General features: G+C 34.8%; 1 protein-coding gene and 1 pseudogene across 1 annotated transcript in view; one reads left to right on the top strand and one right to left on the bottom strand.

The window, feature by feature from the left end:
• The window catches only part of ARFGEF1 (ADP ribosylation factor guanine nucleotide exchange factor 1), a 155,815-nt gene that overhangs the window by 59,905 nt on the left and 72,507 nt on the right, over positions 1-23,403 (bottom strand). Inside the window, exons 8-10 of the mRNA XM_040625525.1 lie at positions 14,638-14,813; positions 13,352-13,485; positions 9,710-9,944 (exon numbers count right to left, since the gene is read on the bottom strand). Of these exons, the coding sequence (XP_040481459.1) occupies positions 9,710-9,944; positions 13,352-13,485; positions 14,638-14,813 (545 nt within the window). The remainder of the gene's footprint in view (positions 1-9,709; positions 9,945-13,351; positions 13,486-14,637; positions 14,814-23,403) is intronic.
• On the top strand, positions 17,146-18,428 carry LOC121101636 (annotated as a pseudogene).

The following is a 23,403-nucleotide window of genomic DNA, read 5'->3' as shown; positions in this document are numbered from 1 at the left end:
AACAAGTCACAGAGCTGAGGAATACAATAAATGAAATGAAAAATACACTTGTGGGGTTCAAGAGCAGACTGAACCAAATAGGTAAGGACCAGCGATCTACAAATCAGGGCAGTAGAACCCCCCAAATAGAGCAGCAAAAAGGAAAAAGAATTTTTAAAAAAATGAAGATCACTTAAGGGACAACATCAAGTGGAAGAACATCCTTATTATAGTGGTCCCAAAAGGAGAAGAGCAAGAGAAAGGGTCAGAAGACTTATCTGAAGAATTAATGGCTAGAAACTTCCCTGAGGGAAGGACACAGACATTTAGGTCCAGGAAGCCCAAAGAGTTACAAATGAAATGAATTCAGAGAGGTCCACACCAAGCACATTATAATTAAAAGTCAAAAGTTAAAGATACAGAGAAAATCTTAAAAGCAGCAAGAGAAAAACAACTAGCTGTGTACAAGGAAAAACCCATATGGGTATCAACAGATATCTGAGCAGAAACTGTGTGGCCAGAAGGGAGTGACATGAGATATTCAAAGTGCTGAAAGGAAAAAACTTCTAACCAATAATACTCTAACCCGCTAGGTAATCATTCAGATTTCAAGGAGAGAGAGTTTTCCAGACAAAACAAAACCAAAGGAGTTCAGTATAATTAAACTGTCTTTATAAATAATATTAACAAGACTTCTTTCTTCTGAAAAGAAATGGCACTAACAAACAAGAAAACATAGAAAAGTAAAAATCTCACTAGAAAAGGCACATTATAGTACAGGTAGTAAATTAACCACTTATAAAGCTACTAATAAAGTTAAACAGAAGTAGTAAAATTAAGTAAAACTACAACAATTAGTTAAGAGTTACATAAAATAAATAGATGTAAAAAGCAACATCAAAAACATAAAATGGGGGAGGGAGTAAAAATGCAGTTTGGGAGTGTGTTCAAATTTAAATTGTGATCAACTTAAACTGATATATACACAGGAGGATATATGTGAAGCTCACAATATCCACAAATCAAAAACTTATAGTAAATATACAAAACAAAATGAGAAAGGAATCTAACCATAATACCAAGAACAAGTTATCAAACCACAAAGGAAGAGAAAAAAGAGAAAGGAACAGAACAGTCAGAAAAAAACTAACAAAATGGCAGTTAAGTATTTACCTATCAATAATTACTTCAAATGTAAATGGACTAAATGCCCCAATCAAAAGATATACAATGGCTGAGTGAATGAAAAAACAGGACACATCTATATACTTCCTACCTGAGACTCTTTCAGAAGTAAGGACACAAAAAGACTTCAAAGTGAAGGAATGGAAAAGATACTCTATGCAAAGGGAAATGAAAAGAAAGCTGGTGATCTATACTCTTATCAGACAAAAAAGACTAAAACAAAGACAGTAATAAAAGACAAAGAAGGGCAGTAAATAACTATAAAGGGTTCAATCCAGCAAAAAGATAGAATATTTATATATGCACCATTCATAAAAGCACTGAAATATATAAGGCAAATAGTAACAGACCTAATGGGAGAAACTGACAGCAGTTCAGTAAGAAATTTCAATCCCCCACTTACATCAATGGATAGATCATCCAGACAGAATATCAGTAAGGAAACACTGGTCTTTTTTTTTTTTTTTTTAAGATTTTATTTATTTATTTGACAGAGAGAGACAGCCAGCGAGAGAGGGAACACAAGCAGGGGGAGTGGGAGAGGAAGAAGCAGGCTCACAGCAGAAGAGCCTGATGTGGGACTCGATCCTGCAACGCCAGGATCACGCCCTGAGCCGAAGGCAGACGCTTAACCGCTGTGCCACCCAGGCGCCCCGGAAACACTGGTCTTAAACAACACATTATACCAGATGGATTAACGGATGTACAGGTGACCCTTGAAAAACATGGGTTTTAACTATGCAGACCCACTTACATGTGGATTTTTTTTTCCTTCATGTTTTTATTTAAATTTCAGTTAGCTAACATACAGTGTAACATTAGCTTCAGGTGTAGAATTTAGTGATCTATCTCTTACCTACAACATCCAGTGCTCATCACTACTAGTGATCTCCTTAACCCATCACCCATTTAACCCATCCCCCTGCCTACCTCCCCTCCAGTAACCCTGTTTGTTTTCTGTAGTTTGTTCCTGGTTTGCCTCTCTTTTCTTTCTCATATGTTCATCTGTTTTGTTCCTTTTTTTCCCCATAATAATATTTTTATTATATTACGTTATTCACCATACAGTACATCCCTGGTTTTTGATGTGAAGTTCGATGATTCATTAGTTGCGTGTATCACCCAGTGCACCATGCAATACGTGCCCTCCTTACTACCCATCACCAGCCTATCCCATTCCCCCACCCCCCTCCCCTCTGAAGCCCTCAGTTTGTTTTTCAGAGTCCATAGTCTCTTTTGTTTCTTAAATTCCATATATGAGTGAAATCATAGGGTATTTGTCTTTCTCTGACTTATTCTGCTTAGTATAATACTCTCTAGCCTCATCTTATGTGGATTTCTTTTGATAAACACAGTACAGTACTGTAAAGATATTTTCTCTTCCTTACGATTTTCTTAATGTTTTTTCTCTAGCTTACTTTATTGTAACACAGTGTATCATATACAACATACAAAATATATGTTAATCGACTGTTAATCGACTGTTATCAGTAAAGGCTTCCAGTCAACAGTAGGCTACTGTTAAGTTCTGGGGGAGTCAGATAGTTAACACGATTTTCAACTATGGAGGAGGTCATGTCCCTAACCCTGTATCATACAAGCATTAAAGGTATACAGAACTCAAAAAGTGAATATACATCCTTCTTAAATGCACATGGAACACTTTCCAGGACAGATCACATTTTAGACCACAAAACAAGTCTCAATAAATTCAAGAAGACTGAGATCATATAAAACACCTTTTTCAACCACAATGGTTTAAAATTAGAAATTACAAGAAGAGGGGCGCCTGGGTGGCGCAGTCGTTAAGCATCTGCCTTCGGCTCAGGGCGTGATCCTGGCGTTCTGGGATCGAGCCCCACATCAGGCTCCTCCACTAGGAGCCTGCTTCTTCCTCTCCCACTCCCCCTGCTTGTGTTCCCTCTCTCGCTGGCTGTCTAATCAATCAATCAATCAATCAATCAATCTTTTTAAAAAAAAGAAATTACAAGAAGAAAAACTGAAAAACTACAAATAAGTGGAGATGAAACAACACACTACTGAACAACTGAGTCATAGGAGAAATCAAAAACTACCTTGAGATAAATGAAAACAAACACAACATACCAAAATCTATAGGATGCAGCAAAAGTGATCCTAAGAGGAGAATCACTGCAATACAAGCCTACTCCAAGAAACAAGAGATATCTCAAATGAACAACTTTACACCTAAAGGAATCAAAAAAAGAAGAATACACAGAACCCAAACTTAGGAAGGAAATAGTAAAGATCAGAGTGGAAATAACTGAAAGAGAGACTAAAAAGACAATAGAAAAGATCAATAAACAAAGAGCTGATTCTCTGGAAAGATACACACATTGACAAACCCCTTCAGGTAGACTCACCAAGAAGAAAGAGACAGGGCTCAAATAAATAAAATCAGAAATGAAATAGGAGGTTGCAACTGATTCCACAGATATACAAAGGACCACAAAAGACTACTATGAACAATTATATACCAACAAATGGGACAACCTAGAAGAAATTGATGAATTCCTAGAAACATACAATCTTCCAAGAATGAATCAGGAAGAAATAGAAAATCCGAATAGACCAATTACTAGTAAGGAGATTAAATTAGTAATCAGTCTCTTCAATTACTGGTATTGGGCAAACTGAAATGATGACACTGAACCACTATCTTATACCACGTACAAAAATTAACTCAAAATGGATTAAAGACTTTCATGTAAGACCTTTAACCATAAAACTCCTAGAAGAAAACATAGGTGGTAAGCTTGTTGACATCAGTCTTAGTGATGTCTTTTTGGATCTGATTCCCAAGGCAAGGGAAACAAAAGCATAAGTAAACAAATGGGACTACATCAAACTGAACAGCTTCTACACAGCAAAGGAAACCATTAATGAAATGAAAAGGCAACCTACTAAATAGAGACATCTGCAAATCATGTATTTAACAAGGGATTAATATCTAAAATATATAAAGACTTATACAATTGCAAAAAAACCCAAAAAAATAATCAACTAAAAAATAGGCAGAGGATATGAATAGACATTTTCCAAAGGAGACAAATATAGATGGCCAACAGGCACATGAAAAGGTGATCAGCATCACTAATCATCAAGGAAGTGCAAATCAAAGCCACAATGAGATATCACCTTACACTTGTGAGGATGGCTATTATCAAAGAGATAAGAAATAACAAGTGTTGAGGAGACTACTGAAAAAAGGGAACTCTTTTTTTTTATTTTAATGATTTTTTATTATATTATGTTAGTCACCATACAGTACATCCCCGGTTTCCGATGTAAGGCTCGATGATTCATTAGTTGTGTATAACACCCAGTGCACCATGCAATACGTGCCCTCCTTACTACCCATCACCGGTCTATCCCATTCCCCCACCCCCCTCCCCTCTGAAGCCCTCGGTTTGTTTCTCATAGTCCATAGTCTCTCATGTTTCATTCCCCCTTCTGATTACCCCCCCTTCTTTATCCCTTTCTTCCCCTACCGATCATCTTAGTTCTTATGTTCCATAGATGAGAGAGATCATATGATAGTTGTCTTTCTCTGCTTGACTTATTTCACTTAGCATTATCGCCTCCAGTGCCGTCCATGTCGTAGCAAATGTTGAGAACTCGTTCTTTCTGATAGCTGAGTAATATTCCATTGTATATATGGACCACAACTTCTTAATCCAGTCATCTGTTGAAGGGCATCTCGGCTCCTTCCACGATTTAGCTATTGTGGACATTGCTGCTATGAACATTGGGGTGCATATGGCCCTTCTCTTCACTACGTCTGTGTCTTTGGGGTAAATACCCAGTAGTGCAATGGCTGGATCATAGGGTAGCTCAATTTTTAACTTTTTAAGGGACCTCCACACTGTTTTCCAGAGTGGCTGTACCAACTTGCATTCCCACCAACAATGTAGGAGGGATCCCCTTTCTCCACATCCTCTCCAACAATTGTTGTCTCTTGCCTTGTCTATTTTTGCCATTCTAACTGGCGTAAGGTGGTATCTCAGTGTGGTTTTGATTTGAATTTCCTTGATGGCTAATGATTTTGAACATTTTTTCATGTGTCTGTTAGCCATTTGTATGTCTTCATTGGAAAAGTGTCTGTTCATATCTTCTGCCCATTTTTTGATTTGTTTATTTGTTTCTCGTGTATTGAGTTTGAGAAGTTCTTTGTAGATCTTGGATACCAGTCCTTTATCTGTAGTGTCATTTGCAAATATCTTCTCCCATTCCGTGGGCTGCCTCTTAGTTTTTCTGACTGTTTCCTTGGCTGTGCAGAAACTTTTAATCTTGATGAAGTCCCATAAATTCATTTTATCTTTTGTTTCTCTTGCCTTTGGGGATGTGTCATGAAAAAGGTTGCTTTGGCCGATGTCGTAGAGGTTGCTGCCTATGTTCTCCTCTAGAATTTTGATGGATTCCTGTCTCACATCGAGGTCTTTCATCCATTTGGAGTTTATTTTTGTGTATGGTGTGAGATAGTGGTCAAGTTTCATTCTTTTGCATGTAGCTGTCCAATTTTCCCAGCACCATTTATTGAAGAGACTGTCTTTTCCCCACCGGATGTTTTTTCCTGCTTTATCAAATATTAGTTGCCCAAAGAGCCAAGGGTCCATTTCTGGGCTCTCTATTCTGTTCCATTGGTCTATGTGTCTGTTTTTGTGCCAGTACCATGCTGTCTTTGTGATCACAGCTTTGTAGTACAGCTCGAAATCCGGCATTGTGATGCCCCCAGCTTTGTTTTTCTTTTTCAACAGTTCCTTGGAGATTCGGGGCCTTTTCTGTTTCCATACAAATTTAAGGACTGTTTGTTCCAGTTCTTTGAAAAATGTCCTTGGTATTTTGCTCGGGATAGCATTGAAAGTGTAGATTGCTCTGGGTAGCATGGACATTTTAACTATGTTAATTCTTCCAACCCATGAGCATGGAATATCTTTCCATCTTTTTACGTCTTCCTCAATGTCTTTCAAGAGTGATTTATAGTTTTTAGAATATAGGTCCTTTACGTCTCTGGTTAAGTTAATTCCAAGGTAACGTATGGTTTTTGGTGCTACTGTAAATGGGATGGATTCCCTAAATTCTCTTTTTTCGGTCTCGTTATTCGTGTATAGAAATGTTACTGATTTCTGAGCATTGATTTTGTATCCCGCCACGTTACTGAATTGCTCTATAACTTCTAATAGTTTGGGAGTGGCTTCTTTTGGGTTTTCCATATAGAGTATCATGTCATCTGCAAAGAGAGACATTTTGACTTCTTTGCCGATTTGAATACCTTTGATCCCTTTTTGTCTTCTGATTGCTGTTGCAAGGACTTCTAGTACTATGTTGAATAATAGTGGCGAGAGTGGGCATCCTTGTCGAGTTCCTGATCTTAAGGGAAAGGCTTCCAGCTTTTCCCCATTGAGAATGATATTTGCAGTAGGCTTTTCATAGATGGCTTTTATGAGATTGAGAAATGTACCTTCTATTCCTACACTCTGAAGGGTTTTAATCAGGAAAGGATGCTGTATTTTGTCAAATGCTTTTTCGGCATCGATTGAGAGGATCATATGGTTCTTGAGTCTTTTCTTGTTGATATGATGTATCACGCTGATTGATTTGCGAATATTGAACCACGCTTGCATCCCAGGTATGAATCCCACTTGATCGTGATGGATAATCCTTTTAATGTACTGTTGGATTCTATTAGCAAGTATCTTGTTGAGGATTTTGGCGTCCATATTCATTAGGGAAATCAGTCTGTAATTCTCCTTTTTGAGGGGGTCTTTGCCTGGTTTGGGGATCAAGGTAATGAAAAAAGGGAACTCTTGTGCCCTATAGGTGGGGATGTAATCTGGTACAGCCACTATGGAAAGTAGTATGGAGGTTCCTCAAAAAATTAAAAATATAGCTACTATATAATCCAGCAGTTCCACTAATGGGTATCTATACAATGAAATGAAAACACTAATTTGAAAAGATACATGATGCTTATTTTTATTGCAGCATTATCTACAACAGACAAGATATGGAAGTAATCTCAGTGCCCATGAATGGATAAAGAAGATATGATATATATGTACAATGGAACACTACTCCGCCACAGAAAAGAATTTAAATCTTGTCATCTGCAACAACATGGATGAACCCTGCAGATATTATGCTAAGTGAAATAAGGCAGAGAAAGACAAATACTGCCATGATTTCACTTCCATTTGGAGTCCAAAAAAACAAAAACAAAAGAAACAAAGCTCCGACTCATAGATACAGAAAACAGGCTTGTGGCTGACAGAGGGGTGAGGATATGGAGGTTCGAAATGGATGCAAGTTATGAAATAAGTCAGGGGGACGTGATACACAGCATGGGGAATATAGTTACTAATCTTGTATTAACTTTTTAAGATAACAGATGGTAACTAGATTTATTGTAGTGACCATACTGTCATGTACACAAATGCTGAATCCCTATGTTGTACACCTGACACTAATATAATACTGTTAACATCAGTTCTACTAAACAAACAAATAAATAAAAAAGAAAAGTTTAGAACTCTCCAAATTGTGGACCAAATAAAACCCCTAGACTTGGAGAGAGAGGAAAATAAAAATTTTAGCTACTCTCTGTGAGTTATCAAATTGTACTAGCAAGCAACAGCCTACAATTGTAATTTAAGACATCATGCCCATCAACAGGGGCTCTAAAAAAACCCCAAACTTTTAAAGATTTATAGAGCGCCTAAATTGTAATGTGTGTAGAAAAACAGTAAGATCATAAACACTTTGTCTATTTTCTTGAAAAGTTGCGCATTAACTACTTTCTGATACAGACATGTAAGTTAATGTCTGTGGAAAAATCACATTATCGAAACTCTGAAGTGAATATTCTCATATTCACTGAAATGAACATTCATGTAATGACAATCTCAATTGCTTTGCAAATTTAGGTTTTCATATGTCAGCTTTGTTTTCTCCGACTAGAACACAGCTTATCTTGCATTTGAATATGGGTAGTATTTCAAAAGCAATCTACACTTGTCTTGTTTGATCTTCAATCTCTCCATAATGGACAACGGAGAAGGAAATAAACCTGATCCCTTTAAACATACAGAATACTACAATTTTGTAATGAGAATCTACCGTCTGAGGACAAAGGAAATTTCTTAACAGTATTTCCTTTTAAATGTGTGCTTCCAAAAGTTTTGTACATCAAATTTAATCTACAAAAACAGTAATCCCAATTTAAATGATTTTTGTTGATACCTGGTTCCCTAAGAATTTATATTTCACAGTCTACTAAACCTAAGTACTTAAAGAAGTTGAGTCTCAGTGTTCAGAAATCTCTAAGTAAATGAATGTAGTCTTCTAAAGTTATCTAATGGCAATTTAAATGCTTCATCATCACATGAAAGATTTTTGGGTTAGTAAGGAAGCAAAAGTTCCAAAAGTTTTTTTTTTAATCCCTTTTAATTGTAATTCCTGAAGATAATGGGAAAAAAAAACTATCAAAAAATAGCAACTGTTCCTAGTTAAATGCCTTCCATTATTCTGACAGATATAATGCAAACTAAAATTTGACAATATATATGTACCAGAAATCGTTTCCTGTTCAAAATTTGCCCCCAATTTAAAAACCTTTCACTTAAAATACTAAGGCCTTATTCTGCCTTATTCCCATAATAATGCTCCATGTGAATTTTAATAGATATTTAATAAAACATTAGTATTAAAGTATAAAATGATTGTTCCGCCTACCTCAAACCTCTGGGAAATGATAAAACATAATAAAATATGATAAAAATATAATCCTTCTTAGTAGCCTCTTTAAAGTGCCCAAAACTTAGATGGCTTAAAACCACGTAGATAACGTGTATATTTAGAGCTTTCTTTTAAGATAAACAAATTCACTTTATATACCGTATAAACAGTGGCAAAATTTTAAGGACTGAATTACCTCAAGACATCTAGAATCATTCATTCAACCAGTATAAATTCCTGAAGGCAGGGGCCGTGTCTTAAATTGATTTTGTATTCTTAGTGCTCACCCAGGGCTTAGTACTTCATAAGCACATGCTAGTTGAATGAGTAAATGAAAAAAAAGCAGCACAGTTGACCCCTGAACAATGTGAGGGTTTGGGGCACTGATCCCTGCACAGCTGCAAATCCACATATAACTTTGGCTCTCCAAAAACTTAACTACTAATAGCCTACTGCTGACTACAAGCCTACTGACAACATGAACATTCAACTAACATATTTTGTACATTACAGGTATTATATGCTGTATTCTTATAATCAAGTAAACGAGAGAAAAGAAAAAGAAAGAAAACCATAAGGAAAAGAAAATACACTTATAGTACTGTACCTACACTTACTGAAAAAAATCCACATTTAAGTGGGCCTACTCAGTTCAAAGAAGTATTGTTCAAGGATCAACTGTACGTGACAATTCACAAATATTATTTCACATTCTGAAAAATTTTCTAGGGGATGAATAATCCGATTTAAAACATGAAACAAATGAAATACCCAACAATGTAGAACATACCTCAATTTGCATCTTCAGATGCGTCTTGAAGTTTGACAACAAAGTGAGAAATATGGAAAGAGAAAGCTCAAAAACCTCTGGAACAGATGAGACTCCATTTTTTGAGAGTGCAACACATAGATACTGCTTAATAGCATTAATAAACATCTCATTTGTCCTGAAAACAGGTCCTGCATTCTGCAGAATGGATAGAAGTAACTGCAATGAAAGAATCTTGGATCGTAACTCATGAGACCTAAAATGTAAAAAAGAAGGCACAGTATATGGACATATTTAGCATTATGGTAATAAAAGGTTGTTCCAAAGATATTTCCTGGTACCACAATTTTTCACAAACTTTTAAATGGAGAGGAACAGAAAACTCGACCACAAAAAGTACAGTACATGATTAAGCTTTGCCACTAATAATGGGTAGTTCCACTTATGTTCTCAAGTACCACGTAATTTCACAAACTTTTTATATGGAAAAGCAATCATTCACACATATTTAAAATCAACCTACTGTTCCTTTGGACATGAAAAATAACGATTTATCCCTTGTTCCTTTCTTTCACAAGCATATTTCACTTTTAGAAATCATCATGAACTTCCCAGATTATGTGCCATATTTAGTATATAACAGTTCCATAGTATATAATGTTTAATAGTTTAGTATATATTGTACTTTTTTCCTAGGTATGCAACTCAAAGACCCTAAACAAAATTAAAAGTTTTGGTTGATGAACAAGTTATAGGACTATTTCAAACTTATTTTTTCAATAACCATTTAAAGTTCTTTTCTTTTTTGAAATATAGAGGCTTTTAGAATATTTATGTCTCTGAACAGTTTACCCATTTATTCTAAATATTTTAATAATGAAAAGCAAAAAAAAAAACACCTTTTCAGCTTAAATTTTCACTTTTTTTCCTGATAAATATATAATGCCATATTCTGATCAGTATCTAGCATTATAATTATCAGATTTCACACATACAATTTTTCTCCCATTAAAACAGGCCTCTTAAGGCGAATAGACCAAGAAGATTGGATCCCAGGCAACTTTCCAAATACAGAACACACTTACATGCTCTAGCAGCTAATTCTTCTATTTTTTCCAAATGCAGTATCAGTCACATTCGCACCACAGATAATAAACTTAATTACTCCCGATTTTTACCTTAAAAATTTTATGGCTTTAAGGGCTGAGTATTTCAAGAACCTAAGAAACTCTACACAGGAATACTTAATTTCATGTAAATGGGAATCACAAAAATATTACAATCTTTGAAATAAAACTGGAACCAATAATATCATCACTTGCTACTACATATCAACTTTCCAAGATGGCTTTGTGCAGCAAATACAGTATTACCAAAAAAATAAAAATAAAAAACTTAAATCAAATTAGAAACAGCGAGAGCTTAGATTATGAAGAGCTACAGGAAAATAGGGCATGGGTTAACTATCTCCCCTTCACGCTGAAGCCTTCCAAGGCTTTTACATTACGACTACTTCCTACTCTAGCTAATTTATCATTTTTTCTGCTCAATTCCAGTAGTTGTTAAAACCTGCTGCTTACTATTATCTAACACATAAATTTTTGTTATATGTTTTATTTTTGTATCCCCAACTCTAACAAAATGCCTTGTACATAGTATGTGCTCAATATAACTCATGGATTTATTCATGCACCCATCTAAACATTTGTAAGTACCTACTATCTATAAGGCATTAATTAATGAAGAAATGATCAAATGATTGTCTTATGAGACAATAAAGTACACTTTTATAGGCAAAAGAAGCTACAAATTTCAGGCTTGCAGATTTTCATAGGGTAGTTTCAAATTAGGATTCAAGCTTAACGAACATTTCCTGGAATATCATCTTAGCAGATCACAAAATATCAAGAGAAGCAAGGCAAAAAAGAAAATTATGTAACTACAAGTCATTAATTTTGGGAAAAAAATCGTTCAACATAGGAAATCATATATTCTCTTTTGGAAAATGAACAGTTGAGAGGAAAATTTGATTTCTTCTATATTCAATTCTATTGTTTAATGTCCCTGATGACCAAAAAGGTCTTTTTTATGTTCAAACAAAATTTCCTAATACTTGGTTTAAGTCCACTGAGTAGAAGGATAATTAATTTACATTATTCCTCATAAGAATCCTTCGTAATATTAAAGATTGCAGCTAAAACTAGATTACTTTTTATATAGTGCTAAAGGAATGCCCCCTGCCACAGAGTACTCCTTAAAATCATGTATTTTCTTTTGTTTTCTTTACATTTTGGGCACTTTAAAGAATTCTCCTTTTTCTGCTTATAGTTTTTCAAGTCACGATTTTTTAACAGTTGATCTGGAAAAGTAAAGATCTGAGACTTTTTAAGGTTAATAATTTTAAATCATGGCAAAGATGGCCTTCAGCAAGAACACTAAATTCTTGAGTTATTTCCTCCTTAAAGTAAGTTTTCAACAATTTGAAATGAGATGGTTATTTTTCCTGTCATAGTAAGAATAAGAAATTGAAAAAATTTTGAATATATTCTTATACATAGAGTATAATCAACTTTATACTGCAATCTGAACAACTTAATCCTTTTTCTGTAAAGAGTTTATATTTTCAAAATACAGAAAAATCAATGTTACATTTCTGATTCTTGGGATTTGGGCCTAACGATATTTTAGAATTCTAGGTTTTAGGGCTTAAAAGACGTTTCTCTTTGAATCAGTACAATGTGACAAAACAGAACTACAGAAAATAGAACAAATGTGGTTTCCCAAAACTTACAAAGTTTTTCTTTTTCCCCCAAACTATAATAAAGTTTTTATTGTAACGGTGTCTCTAGTCTTTCTTGTTAGGTGACATTTAGAAACCGAAATGTTCTAGAGTTTTTTAAAAATGAAGTAGTGTGCTTACATTTTCCCCCTATTTCAATATCCATTTCACAAAGCCACTCAGGCCGCCTTTAAGATTTCTTTCTACAGAAAGTTCTCCTAATATTGTCATGCTGTATTACATCATGCTGCAATATTAGGGAGGCACGGCTCTCTAAATAGTGCCCAAACTCAGTCTCAAGCAAGAATTAGTTACATTTGACTCATATGAAATGAAAGATATTCGGTGATTTATGACTTACAAAAATGGCACTTTCCTACAGTTTAAACTAATATATTCGACAGGAATCAGACAAGTGACTCCTATCTCAAAGTACTTCCTGCTTCCCATAGAGAAACGTATTTAAGGCATTTTTCAGACCTTAATGAATATGCAGTATCTTTCGTTATAAATTTTAAAATTTATTTCTCTTAGGTTTTATTACCTTTCAACTGGTAGCTTTCAGAAACATAGCATGAGGCTAAATGTAACAGGGATACGTTAACTCCAAAGTTACTCATAATATGAAGTAAGAATTCTTTCAATTGTTCAACCAGGCACAATTCTCTAATGCTGTTGGTATGCTTAGAAACAGTATTAAGGTATCTATCAATTTTTGAACTGTTTTTCAAATACATTTTTTAAAAAGCAAAATAACCCTAAAATATACTTTTGAGAGTTCTACGGAGCAAGAAGAACAAAAGAAAATCCAAAGACTATCTTTTAGTAAATTAGTTTCAAGCTTAAAAAACTATATTTGTCAAGCAGAAGAGCTAATGACTTACTTTGGATCTGGTGGTCCATCTGACAGTGGTTTCATGGACAGTTTACACAATGACCTGAATACTAGAAAGGCATCCTTTTGTAAAATGTGGGAAAACTTAGCACCAGGTGAAGGTCCTGAAGAATTTCCAGATTCCTAAACAAGTTAACATACCATGTAAATAAAGATATTTGCCAATGTAAAATCATTTCAGCCTTCCATATATTTTATTCAGTTCAGTAATTAATGGAGAGGGTTCTGTTGGAGGAGAAACCTGATGAGCAATTTGCCACACTGTTTCTCTTTAATCTGACATACCACCCTCCTCCACAGCAATAAATGAATACCTTAAAGAATAAAATTTTTTTAATAAAGATTTTTATTTATTTAACAGAAGCAGAGAGAGAGAGAGAGCACAAGCAGGGGGAGTGGCAAAGAGAGAGGGAGAAGCAGACTCCCCGCTGAGAAAACAGCCCAATGCAGGGCTCGATCCCAGGACCCAGGATCATGACCTGAGCTGAAGGCAGATGCTCAACTGACTGAACCACCCAGGCACCCCAAAAAATAAATTCTTTAAAAATATTCTCTCTTTTCTACCAAAAAGCTCTTGAAATTTATGCAGTTCATATCATTACTTACGAAATCTAGACATCATGCCCTGACAAGATATCTCATCCATTGCCTAAACCATGCTTTCTACTACCTGTCATTGGGTGTTTATGTTTTTGTCCTAGTTGATGTTTTATCTACTCTGTGCAGAGAGACATAAAACAACAGAAATTGCAATGTTTAAAAGTTGTTAACTGATGAAGATCAACAAAGCCAAGAAAGCTGAATCTTATACATAGGGCAATGATTTAGAGTAGGACTCCCTTATTTAAAATAAGAACACACTGAATATAGGGTAGGGAGGATGAGGAGAATCTATCACTACCATACTATAGATTTCATTGTAGCCCTGAATGAAAGTAAGATGAAGTTCCCTAGATTTCTAAAAGTTCTTTCTCATCCAATGATAACTAGAATTGTCCTACGAATATATGATAAAAATCCTCTTTTTAAATGCAATTTCAATAGGGGGGAGCACAGAGAAGATGAGAACATATATGAAACATCTTAGAGTTAGAAATTTAACTATCAATATATTTAGGGAATAAACTGCTTTGATTTATATCAATAAGAAAAACCCAAGTTTTTTTCCCAGATTATAATCAGCCAGCATTATCAACTAGATATATTCACCACAAGGTGCTGGTAGCCTATAAATCTATAAAGATGAACAGGTTACCCCCTGCCCCGCATTTATACCTGAGTATCATTGGAAGAGACAGACAATCTGTCATCAGGTAAAGACGGTGTATATGCAACAGAAATTGGTGTTCCTGGAATTCCATTTGCTTGAATATTTTCACTGTCGCTACCATCCTCTATAGTTCCAATGTTGCCATCTGCACTTGCATTTATAGTAGTCCTTTCTCCCATATCTAAAATGGTAAGAATAAAAAAACATGCAAATATATCTGACTTAAGTGTACTGAAAAAGCATAGAGTATTTAAAACGCAAGAGTGGCAAAAAAGCAATGTGAAATAGTATGTATTGGCACCATTTAAAGGTTAGCATACTTAGTAGTAAGTATGCATTTGTAATACATCCAAATATAATCCTTAAGTAGCTCTAGCTAGGAAACACACTCAGCTGATGAAAGGCTAACTGGTATGTGCCAAAAGAGAAGCTTACTTTTGGTCTGTATTACCAGTTACTAAACTTGGTTCTAATAAATGCTAATGCCTTAAGATGTTAACAGAGATTCTTCAAAAAAATATCCCATTATCAAGTAAGTCAGAGAAAGGCTGGGAAATAGCTTTCTTTACTATAGCCTTTAATTTGCTCTCTAAAGGGAATATATAATATGCAATGTTTCCAAACTTTATTTTACTACGAGCCCCTCTTCCTTTTTTTAGAATATCTATCAATAACTCTAATAATATATTCTTTAGAACGTAGATACGGAAAAAGTGGCTACATCCCTGAATATTTTTCAGCATGTCATTCTGAGTAATCATACTTTAATTAATATGAACAGAAATAAATGACTTCTAGTAGACAAAGAGATAATGCAAATAATATCCGGTTTCATAACAATTGTAGGTATAATGTATGTTATTTTAAAAAAGAAATACATACATGTCTGTGGCCATAACTCAGCCATCTGGCAGAAAATTGCTCATTTCATGCTACCAATAAAAGAGAACTATAAGCAAAGGAAAAATCCTATACTATAAGGAACAGATTTTGGAATATGAAAGACCTGTGTCTTAATCATGTCTCCCCATTTAACTGGGTAACTTATTTCATCTTTCTTTGCCTCAGTTTCTTCATCAGCAACAAAGATACTGTTCGTGAGGAATCACTGAAGCACACATACCCTTATGTATGCACAATACATAAAGAGCACAGCTGATTCTCAATCAGTGGTAGCTATTATTTTGTCAATAACTGATAACATGTGCCCAATTTTTTACTAATTCAGTAATGAAAAGAGTATATCTGGTGTTCCAGCTCTGAAGCTGCTTTCTGCTCTCCAAATTAGAACACCCTGGATAGATTAAACTGGATGATTTCAAAGTATGTTTTACAATTAACAACTGGTACATGAAAAAGATATTCACTAATAAAATATATTTGGGAAACTCTGCATTACACAAAACAGTTTTCCTAGTGGACCTTTGGGAGCTTTAAAATGCTAATATTAGACATGCTTAATACTATTACAACTTTTAAAATACATACTATATGCATAATACATATGTATTTATGTGCTAAATACTGCTACAGCTTTTAAAAGACATATTATTTACTATATATGTCTTACAGATATAAAAATGTTTAATATGCAAAGAATTCTCTGGAAGAAGTCATAAAAAATTTAATAACGATTATCAGATATTGATAATTATCCCTCAAGCACTTAATCCATTTTCTGTCAATACCCAAGTACATCTCCCCCCACTGCCCCTCCTCTACTTTCCCTTAACAAACAAATTACCTACTTAGCTAAGAAGTAGGTAAGTTAACATAGGCTACACTTTTGTCTTCTTTGTCTCACCAAAAAGTTCCTTGACATCAACAATAATCTTTCTCTTCCTCTCATTTGAGGGTAAAAAATATTCCTTTGTACTTCTAAAGTGAACTATTCATTCACCCTCAAACCCCTCTCTTCTTGCATTCATTAGTATCTTCGCCACACTCAAGTTTTTCTTCCAACATTACATTTTCAATTTCATGTATACGACTGAATCTTCTCCAATACTCAACAAACATACTCAAATCTTTTCACTGGAAAAAAAAATCTTCCTTCAACTCTTGCTACACCTCTGCTACTGTCCATTTTTCTCCTTTTTTTCACATTTCTGAGAGGAATAATGAATATTCATTGATGATACTTTCCTTCTTCCCTTCCTAGGAAATTCCTCAAAAGAACTGAAAACATTCTTCACTTTACTGCTTCCTACAAGGTTAACTTAAAATCTCTCAATTTTCTCATTGTAAAAAAGGGAATAGTAACAGCACCTAAAAATCCTAGTGTTTGGGGAGGATTAAGTGAATAAATATAAGTAAAGCACATAAAATAATTTGGGATACACAGAAAGTACTTAATAGATTTAGATGTTATTATTTTCTATGTCTTCTCCTCTAATTCTTCCACTAATTGTCTCCCAAATATAGGTGCAGACTTCTGTTTTCAAAGTGGTAAACTGAGTCCACTAAAAATTAACTGCTCCTTTGATGAATCCCATTGAAATTACTACGAAAAATATAAACAAGAGACAAATGTAATGTTTTTAACATCATTGCTATATTTCACCAGTAAGTTTGATAATTGCTGGTCTGGTATTTTTCACTGGTATGACAAAATTCAAGTTAATCCTGACTAAAAAAAACAAAAGTGAAATCACACCCAGGTATACACATGCCATACACTTAATATGATTGAGTATCCTCCAAAAAACAACAGCAATTATCAAACTTTCTGGTGAAATATAGCAGTATTGTTAAAAACAATGAGGTTCCTTGCTATCATTAACATTACTTAATATTTTCTGGAGGTTCAAACCAATGTTCTAGAACAGAAATGAAAGAACAAATACGAGGAATAAATACTCTAAAAGAAGAAACAAAGACAAACTACATTACTCACCTAGAAAAACCCAAGATAATCAAATAAATATGTTTTAGAAACAATTCGGGTTTAGAAGGTGAATAAGTAGGAGATAAATATGGAAAAATAAGTGTTTTTCTATATTCCAATTCAATTAGGAAGTGGGAGCCTTCTGTGGCCACTGCTGGAGAGCCAGCAGCCAAAATGAAATTCAATCCCTTTGTGACTTCTGACCAGAGCAAGAACGGTAAAGCATTTCAATGCACCTTCCCACATTCACAGGAAGATTATGCCTTCCCTCCTTTTCCAAAAAGCTGAGACAGAAGTACAACGTTCAATCCATGCCCAGTCAAAAGGATGATGAAGTACAATTTGTGCGAGTACACACTAAAGGTCAGCACACTGGCAAAGTAGTCCAGGTTTACAGGAAGAAATATATCATCTACACTGAATGAGTACAGTGAGAGAAGGAGAATGGTACCAACTGTCCATGTGGGCACCCCCCCAGCAACATGGTTAGCACCAGACTAAAACTGGACAGAGATGACAAAAAGATCTTGAATGTAAAGCCAAATCTCACCAAGAAGGAAAGGAAAAAGGGCAAATATAAGGCAGAAACAATTGAGAAGATGCAGGAATAAAGTAATCTTATATACAACTTTAAATAAAAACTTAAAAAAAAAAAGTAAATTAGGAAGAAAAAAAGACTCATCCAAATACTATCAAAACTAAAACAAAAAACACAGAAATAATTTAACAGGAAGTGTGCAAGAGCAAAAGAAAGAAAACAATGAAATTTTACTGAGTGACATAAAAGATGTGATTGAATGAATTTATGCTTCTGGATAAGAAGGTTCAATACTACAAAAACGATATATCTTCCCCCCAAGTTAACTTATAAACACAATACAATTCCAATCACTAAATCAATTTTTTTAACTTAATTAACTGGTTCTAAAGTCATGCAGAAGAATACATTTAACAGATGTTTAAAAAAACTGACCGGTAGGGGTGGGGGGACTTGTACTATGAAGATCAAAGTGTACTATAAAATTTAAATATTTTGAACAATTCAACACTGGATACAAATAAACAGTTCAATGTTACTGTAGAGAAAACTCAAGCAGAATCATGTAGGATAAAACTGGCATTTCAAATTAATGGGGAAAGGAGGTATTCTATAGGTCAGCTATGCAATCACATACTACACAGAAAAATCAATTTCAGAGGAGTTAAAGATCTAAATTCAAAAAATAAAAACAAAAGTATTAGAAAAACGTATGGTAGAATATTTCTGTAATCTTAGGGTGGTAAAATCTATTCTAAGCAAGACAAAAACAGAATTCACAAAGAAAAAGACAATATTATTAAATTTTTTATGTGTGGTCAAATATCTGCTCAGAACAGTAACATAAGCAAAGGCTAAGCAAAATGAAAACAAAGACTAGAAAAAAATATTTTCAATACATTGAGTAAGAGCTAATTTCTTGATGTGAATAAACCTTGAAATAAGAACAAAAAACCCAAAAAAAACTGAAAGGAACACCAGGCAAAAGTCGTGAATAGGCAATTCAGAAAAGTATAAATAGCCCATAGATATCCAATTGGACCAAGAAACTGCCAATATTTGACCTACAAAAATAATGACTGCTCCGAGTTTTGACCCTGCAAGTGATCAAAGAAACACAAATTACAACAAGATATAATTCATCTAGTAAAGTGATATTAAACAAAGCACATTATATAAACTTAAATGCCCATACATTTTTTTTTTAAAGATTTTTATTTATTTATTTGACAGAGATAGAGACAGCCAGCGAAGAGAGGGAACACAAGCAGGGGGAGTGGGAGAGGAAGAAGCAGGCTTGTAGCAGAGGAGCCTGATGTGGGGCTCGATCCCATAACGCCGGGATCACGCCCTGAGCTGAAGGCAGATGCCTAACCGCTGTGCCACCCAGGCGCCCCTAAATGCCCATACATCTTGATCAAAGTATTCTTTTTTTTTTTTTTTTTTAAAGATTTTATTTATTTATTTGACAGAGATAGAGACAGCCAGCGAGAGAGGGAACACAAGCAGGGGGAGCGGGAGAGGAAGAAGCAGGCTCATAGTGGAAGAGCCTGATGTGGGGCTCGATCCCATAACGCCGGGATCACTCCCTGAGCCGAAGGCAGACGCTTAACCGCTGTGCCACCCAGGTGCCCCAAAGTATTCTTTTTTTTAAAAGTATTCCTTTTTTATAAATTTATCCTAAAGTGCTTAAAGATATCTGTTAACAAGAATGTTCCTCAGAGCAGTGTTTATAAAAAAGCAAAAACCTGGAAATAATCTAAATGTTAGTATTAATAGGAGATTATTTAAATTATGGACCATCTCTGTAATGAAATACAAACTGACATAAAACGGGAACTAGAATGTGAAAGAGCAGATTATAAAACAGTAAGTGTAGTATGTTCCCATTCAGATTTTAAAATATGTATACAGGCGTGCATGAACAATATTTTTTTATAAAACTTTTGTGGCGCAAAAGAATACCATATCAAAGTCAAAAGACTTGGGCAAATAATAAACTGTGAGAAAATATTTGTAAAGTACATCACAGAATCCTAATATAAAAAGGACTCTTCAAAACTAAGGGGAAAAAATCACTTATCAAATAAAGGGATAGTATCCAAGATCTATAAAGCACTTACCGAACTCAACACCCAAAGAACAAATAATCCAATCAAGAAATGGGCAGAAGACCTGTTGAACAGACATTTCTCCAAAGACGGACAAATGGCCAAAAGACACATGAAAAAATGCTCAACATCACTCGGCATCAGGGAAATACAAATCAAAACCACAATGCGAAACCACCTCACACCAGTCAGAACGGCTAAAATTAACCACTCAGGAAATGACAGATGTTGGTGAGGATGCAGAGAAAGGGGAACCCTCCTACACTGTTGGTGGGAATGCAAGCTGGAACTGCCACTCTGGAAAACAGTACGGAGGTTCCTCAAAAAGTTGAAAATAGAGCTACCCTACGAGCCAGCAATTGCTCCACTAGGGATTTACTTCAAAGATACAAATGTAGTGATCTGAAGGGGGACCTGCACCACAATGTTTTTAGCAGCAATGTCCACAATAGGCAAACTATGTAAAGAGCCCAGATGTCCATCAACAGATACATGGATAAAGAAGATGTGAGAGAGAGACAGACAGATAGATATACACACACAATGGAATATTACTCAGCCATCAAAAAAAAGAAATCTTGCCATTTCCAATGACATGGATGGAACTAGAAGGTATCATGCTAAGCGAAATAAGTCAATCCGAGAAAGACAATTATCATATGATCTCACTGATATGTGGAATTTAAGAACAAAACAGAGAATCATAGGGGAAGAGAGGAAAAAATAAAACAAGAGGAAACCAGAGAGGGAAACAAACCATAAAAGACTCTGAATCATAGGAAACAAACTGAGGGCTGCTGGAGGGGTAAGGGGTGAAGGGATGGGGTAAATGGGTGACCGACATTAAGGAGGGCATGCGGTGTAATGAGCACTGGGTATTATATAAGACTGATGAATCACAGGCCTGTACCTCTGAAACTAGTAATATATTATGCGTTAATTAATTGAATTTAAATAAAATGTTTTAAAAAAGGCTAAGTAGAAAGAACAAAGGGGATCTGAGAGGAGGTTAATGTATTCAATTAGTGGTAACACAAACAAACAAAATGATAAAACTGAACTGCAACTATTCCCTTAAAAAGGTGGAGTTTCTTTCTCCATAAATTGTCTCTGGAATTGGAAATATGACTTGCTTTGGTTAATGGTTCATTTAAAAAAAAAAGATGTGACTCAGGCAGAGATTTGAAAAGTGCTTGTACATTGGGCTTTACTCTGGCTTGCAGCTCTTTGGAACTTTAAAACCACTGTATAAAGAAGCCTGGAAATCAGAGATTAAGGAAAGCTCAGACAAGAAGCCCTATTTGATCCCTCCAGTAACCAAACTAATCACTCTGCCAACCAGTAGGTGTGTGGGTGAAGCCATTCTAGGCTGTCAAGCTGCAGCCTACCAGGCCCAGATCAGATCAGAAGACCCACACAGCTAACCAACAGAACTATGAATTTGATAAATGTTCATTGTTTTAAGACTCCAAGTTTTGGGGTGACTTGTTAAATAGGAACAGCTGATATAGTAATTTTATCCACTATCTTAGTGTGATTAAAATTCAGAAGGATAAAAAGTATTGCAAAGCAAGTATTAAAAATAATATAACAGTTTTTATTAAACAAAAATGTAAAACTTACAGTTTTTTCATATCCATTCTTTATTATCTCTGGGCTTCTGCTATTAGAAATATCTTCTTACTTTGTTTACTTTTCCAAGATAGAATTTTTCTCAGAATGATATCCCTCACTTTCAAGACTAATCCAATAATTTCTTACTGGATTCCAGCAGAACCCTGAACACACCTCTATTCCAGGGCTTACACTATGGACATTATCTATTAATGTGACTTTTTCCCTCACTACATTTTAGACTCTTGAAAGTCAGGAGGATGTCATATTGTCACTGAGGCTCTAATATGCAGTCTGGCATTAAGTATTTTTAAATATTGAATATACATTATTAGGTTGAATTTACTAGCACAGGTTCTCTGATTTGGCTGATACAGAGCAGTCAGAGTGCGCCTAGGTAGGTTACAGAAATAAACAGATACTCAACTAGAATTTATTTCTAAAAAGTTAATACAAAGCAGGTTGAGCTTTTTGCTATGGGAAGAAGATACTGAGCATGTTTTCAGAATTCAAGCTAAGTCAGAAAGATTCACAACTCAAGAAATATAAAGTAGAAAAAAAAAAGAAATATAAAGTAGAGCTGGTTATTTAGAAACACTGAAGTGACACGAGTTGAGGCACATGTTGTCTGAAGTATTTGCTGCCTCTTACTTGCCTTTCTACACATGGAACAGCAGCTTTGCAGAAGTTCCTTTCTGACTGAGCAAAAGTGCTGGCCTTACAGGAAGCCCTTAGAGTAATTTTACAAACAAATAAACAAAACCCAAAAAACAAGAGTCAGAAGAAACAGTCAGTGATTACCAAGAAGAATAATGGGAGAAATTAAAGATCTTGAAAGAAAGTACTCATGAAATGGCTTAGTAAAAGTAAGTGCTTTGGGTTTCAAAGCTTAAGAAAACGTAGATGGTGCAACAGAAAGAAAGGTTAAAATGAAGAGAGCAGGAAAAAAAAATGAAAATATGAAGGTATTCAATAACCAAAAATTCTAAAGGCCAGTATTTGTCATGAATTACATATACATCAAAACTGATAAACATCAAATTAAATATGAATGCTATACAAAAAAAACTAAGGGAAAAAATCAAGGATAACAGAAAGATTAAAACCTGATAGAATGAACTACATGAATAGATGATTCACCAAAAAAAGAAATACGATGGTCCTTATATTTGAGAAGATATTTAATTTCACTCATAGAGAAATGCAAATTAAAACCAAACTAAGAAGTGGATAAAAAGACATGGTATACATACATGATGGAATATTACGCAGCCATAAAAAAGAATGAAATCTTGTCATTTGCAACAATGTGGATGGATCTAGAGGGTATTATGCTAAGTGAAATAAGTCAGTGAGAGAAAGGCAAATACCATATGATTTCACTCATATGTGGAATTTAAGAAACAAAACAAATGAACAAAGAAAAAAAAGAGACAAAAAAACCCAGACTCCATTTAAATAAAGAGAACTGTGGTTAATAGAGGGGAAAGAGGAATGGGTGAAATACGTAAAGGGGATTAAGGGTACATTTATCATGATGAGCCCTGAATAATGTATGGAATTGTGGAATCAGTATACTGTACATCTGAAACTAATACAACACTAAACATTAAATATACTA

This window comes from Ursus maritimus, unplaced genomic scaffold (genome assembly GCF_017311325.1).
Source record: "Ursus maritimus isolate PB19 unplaced genomic scaffold, ASM1731132v1 scaffold_9, whole genome shotgun sequence".
Lineage (NCBI taxonomy): Eukaryota > Metazoa > Chordata > Mammalia > Carnivora > Ursidae > Ursus > Ursus maritimus.
The sequence above is the reverse complement of the archived record's forward strand: the minus strand, read 5'-3'. Positions and strand labels throughout refer to the sequence as shown.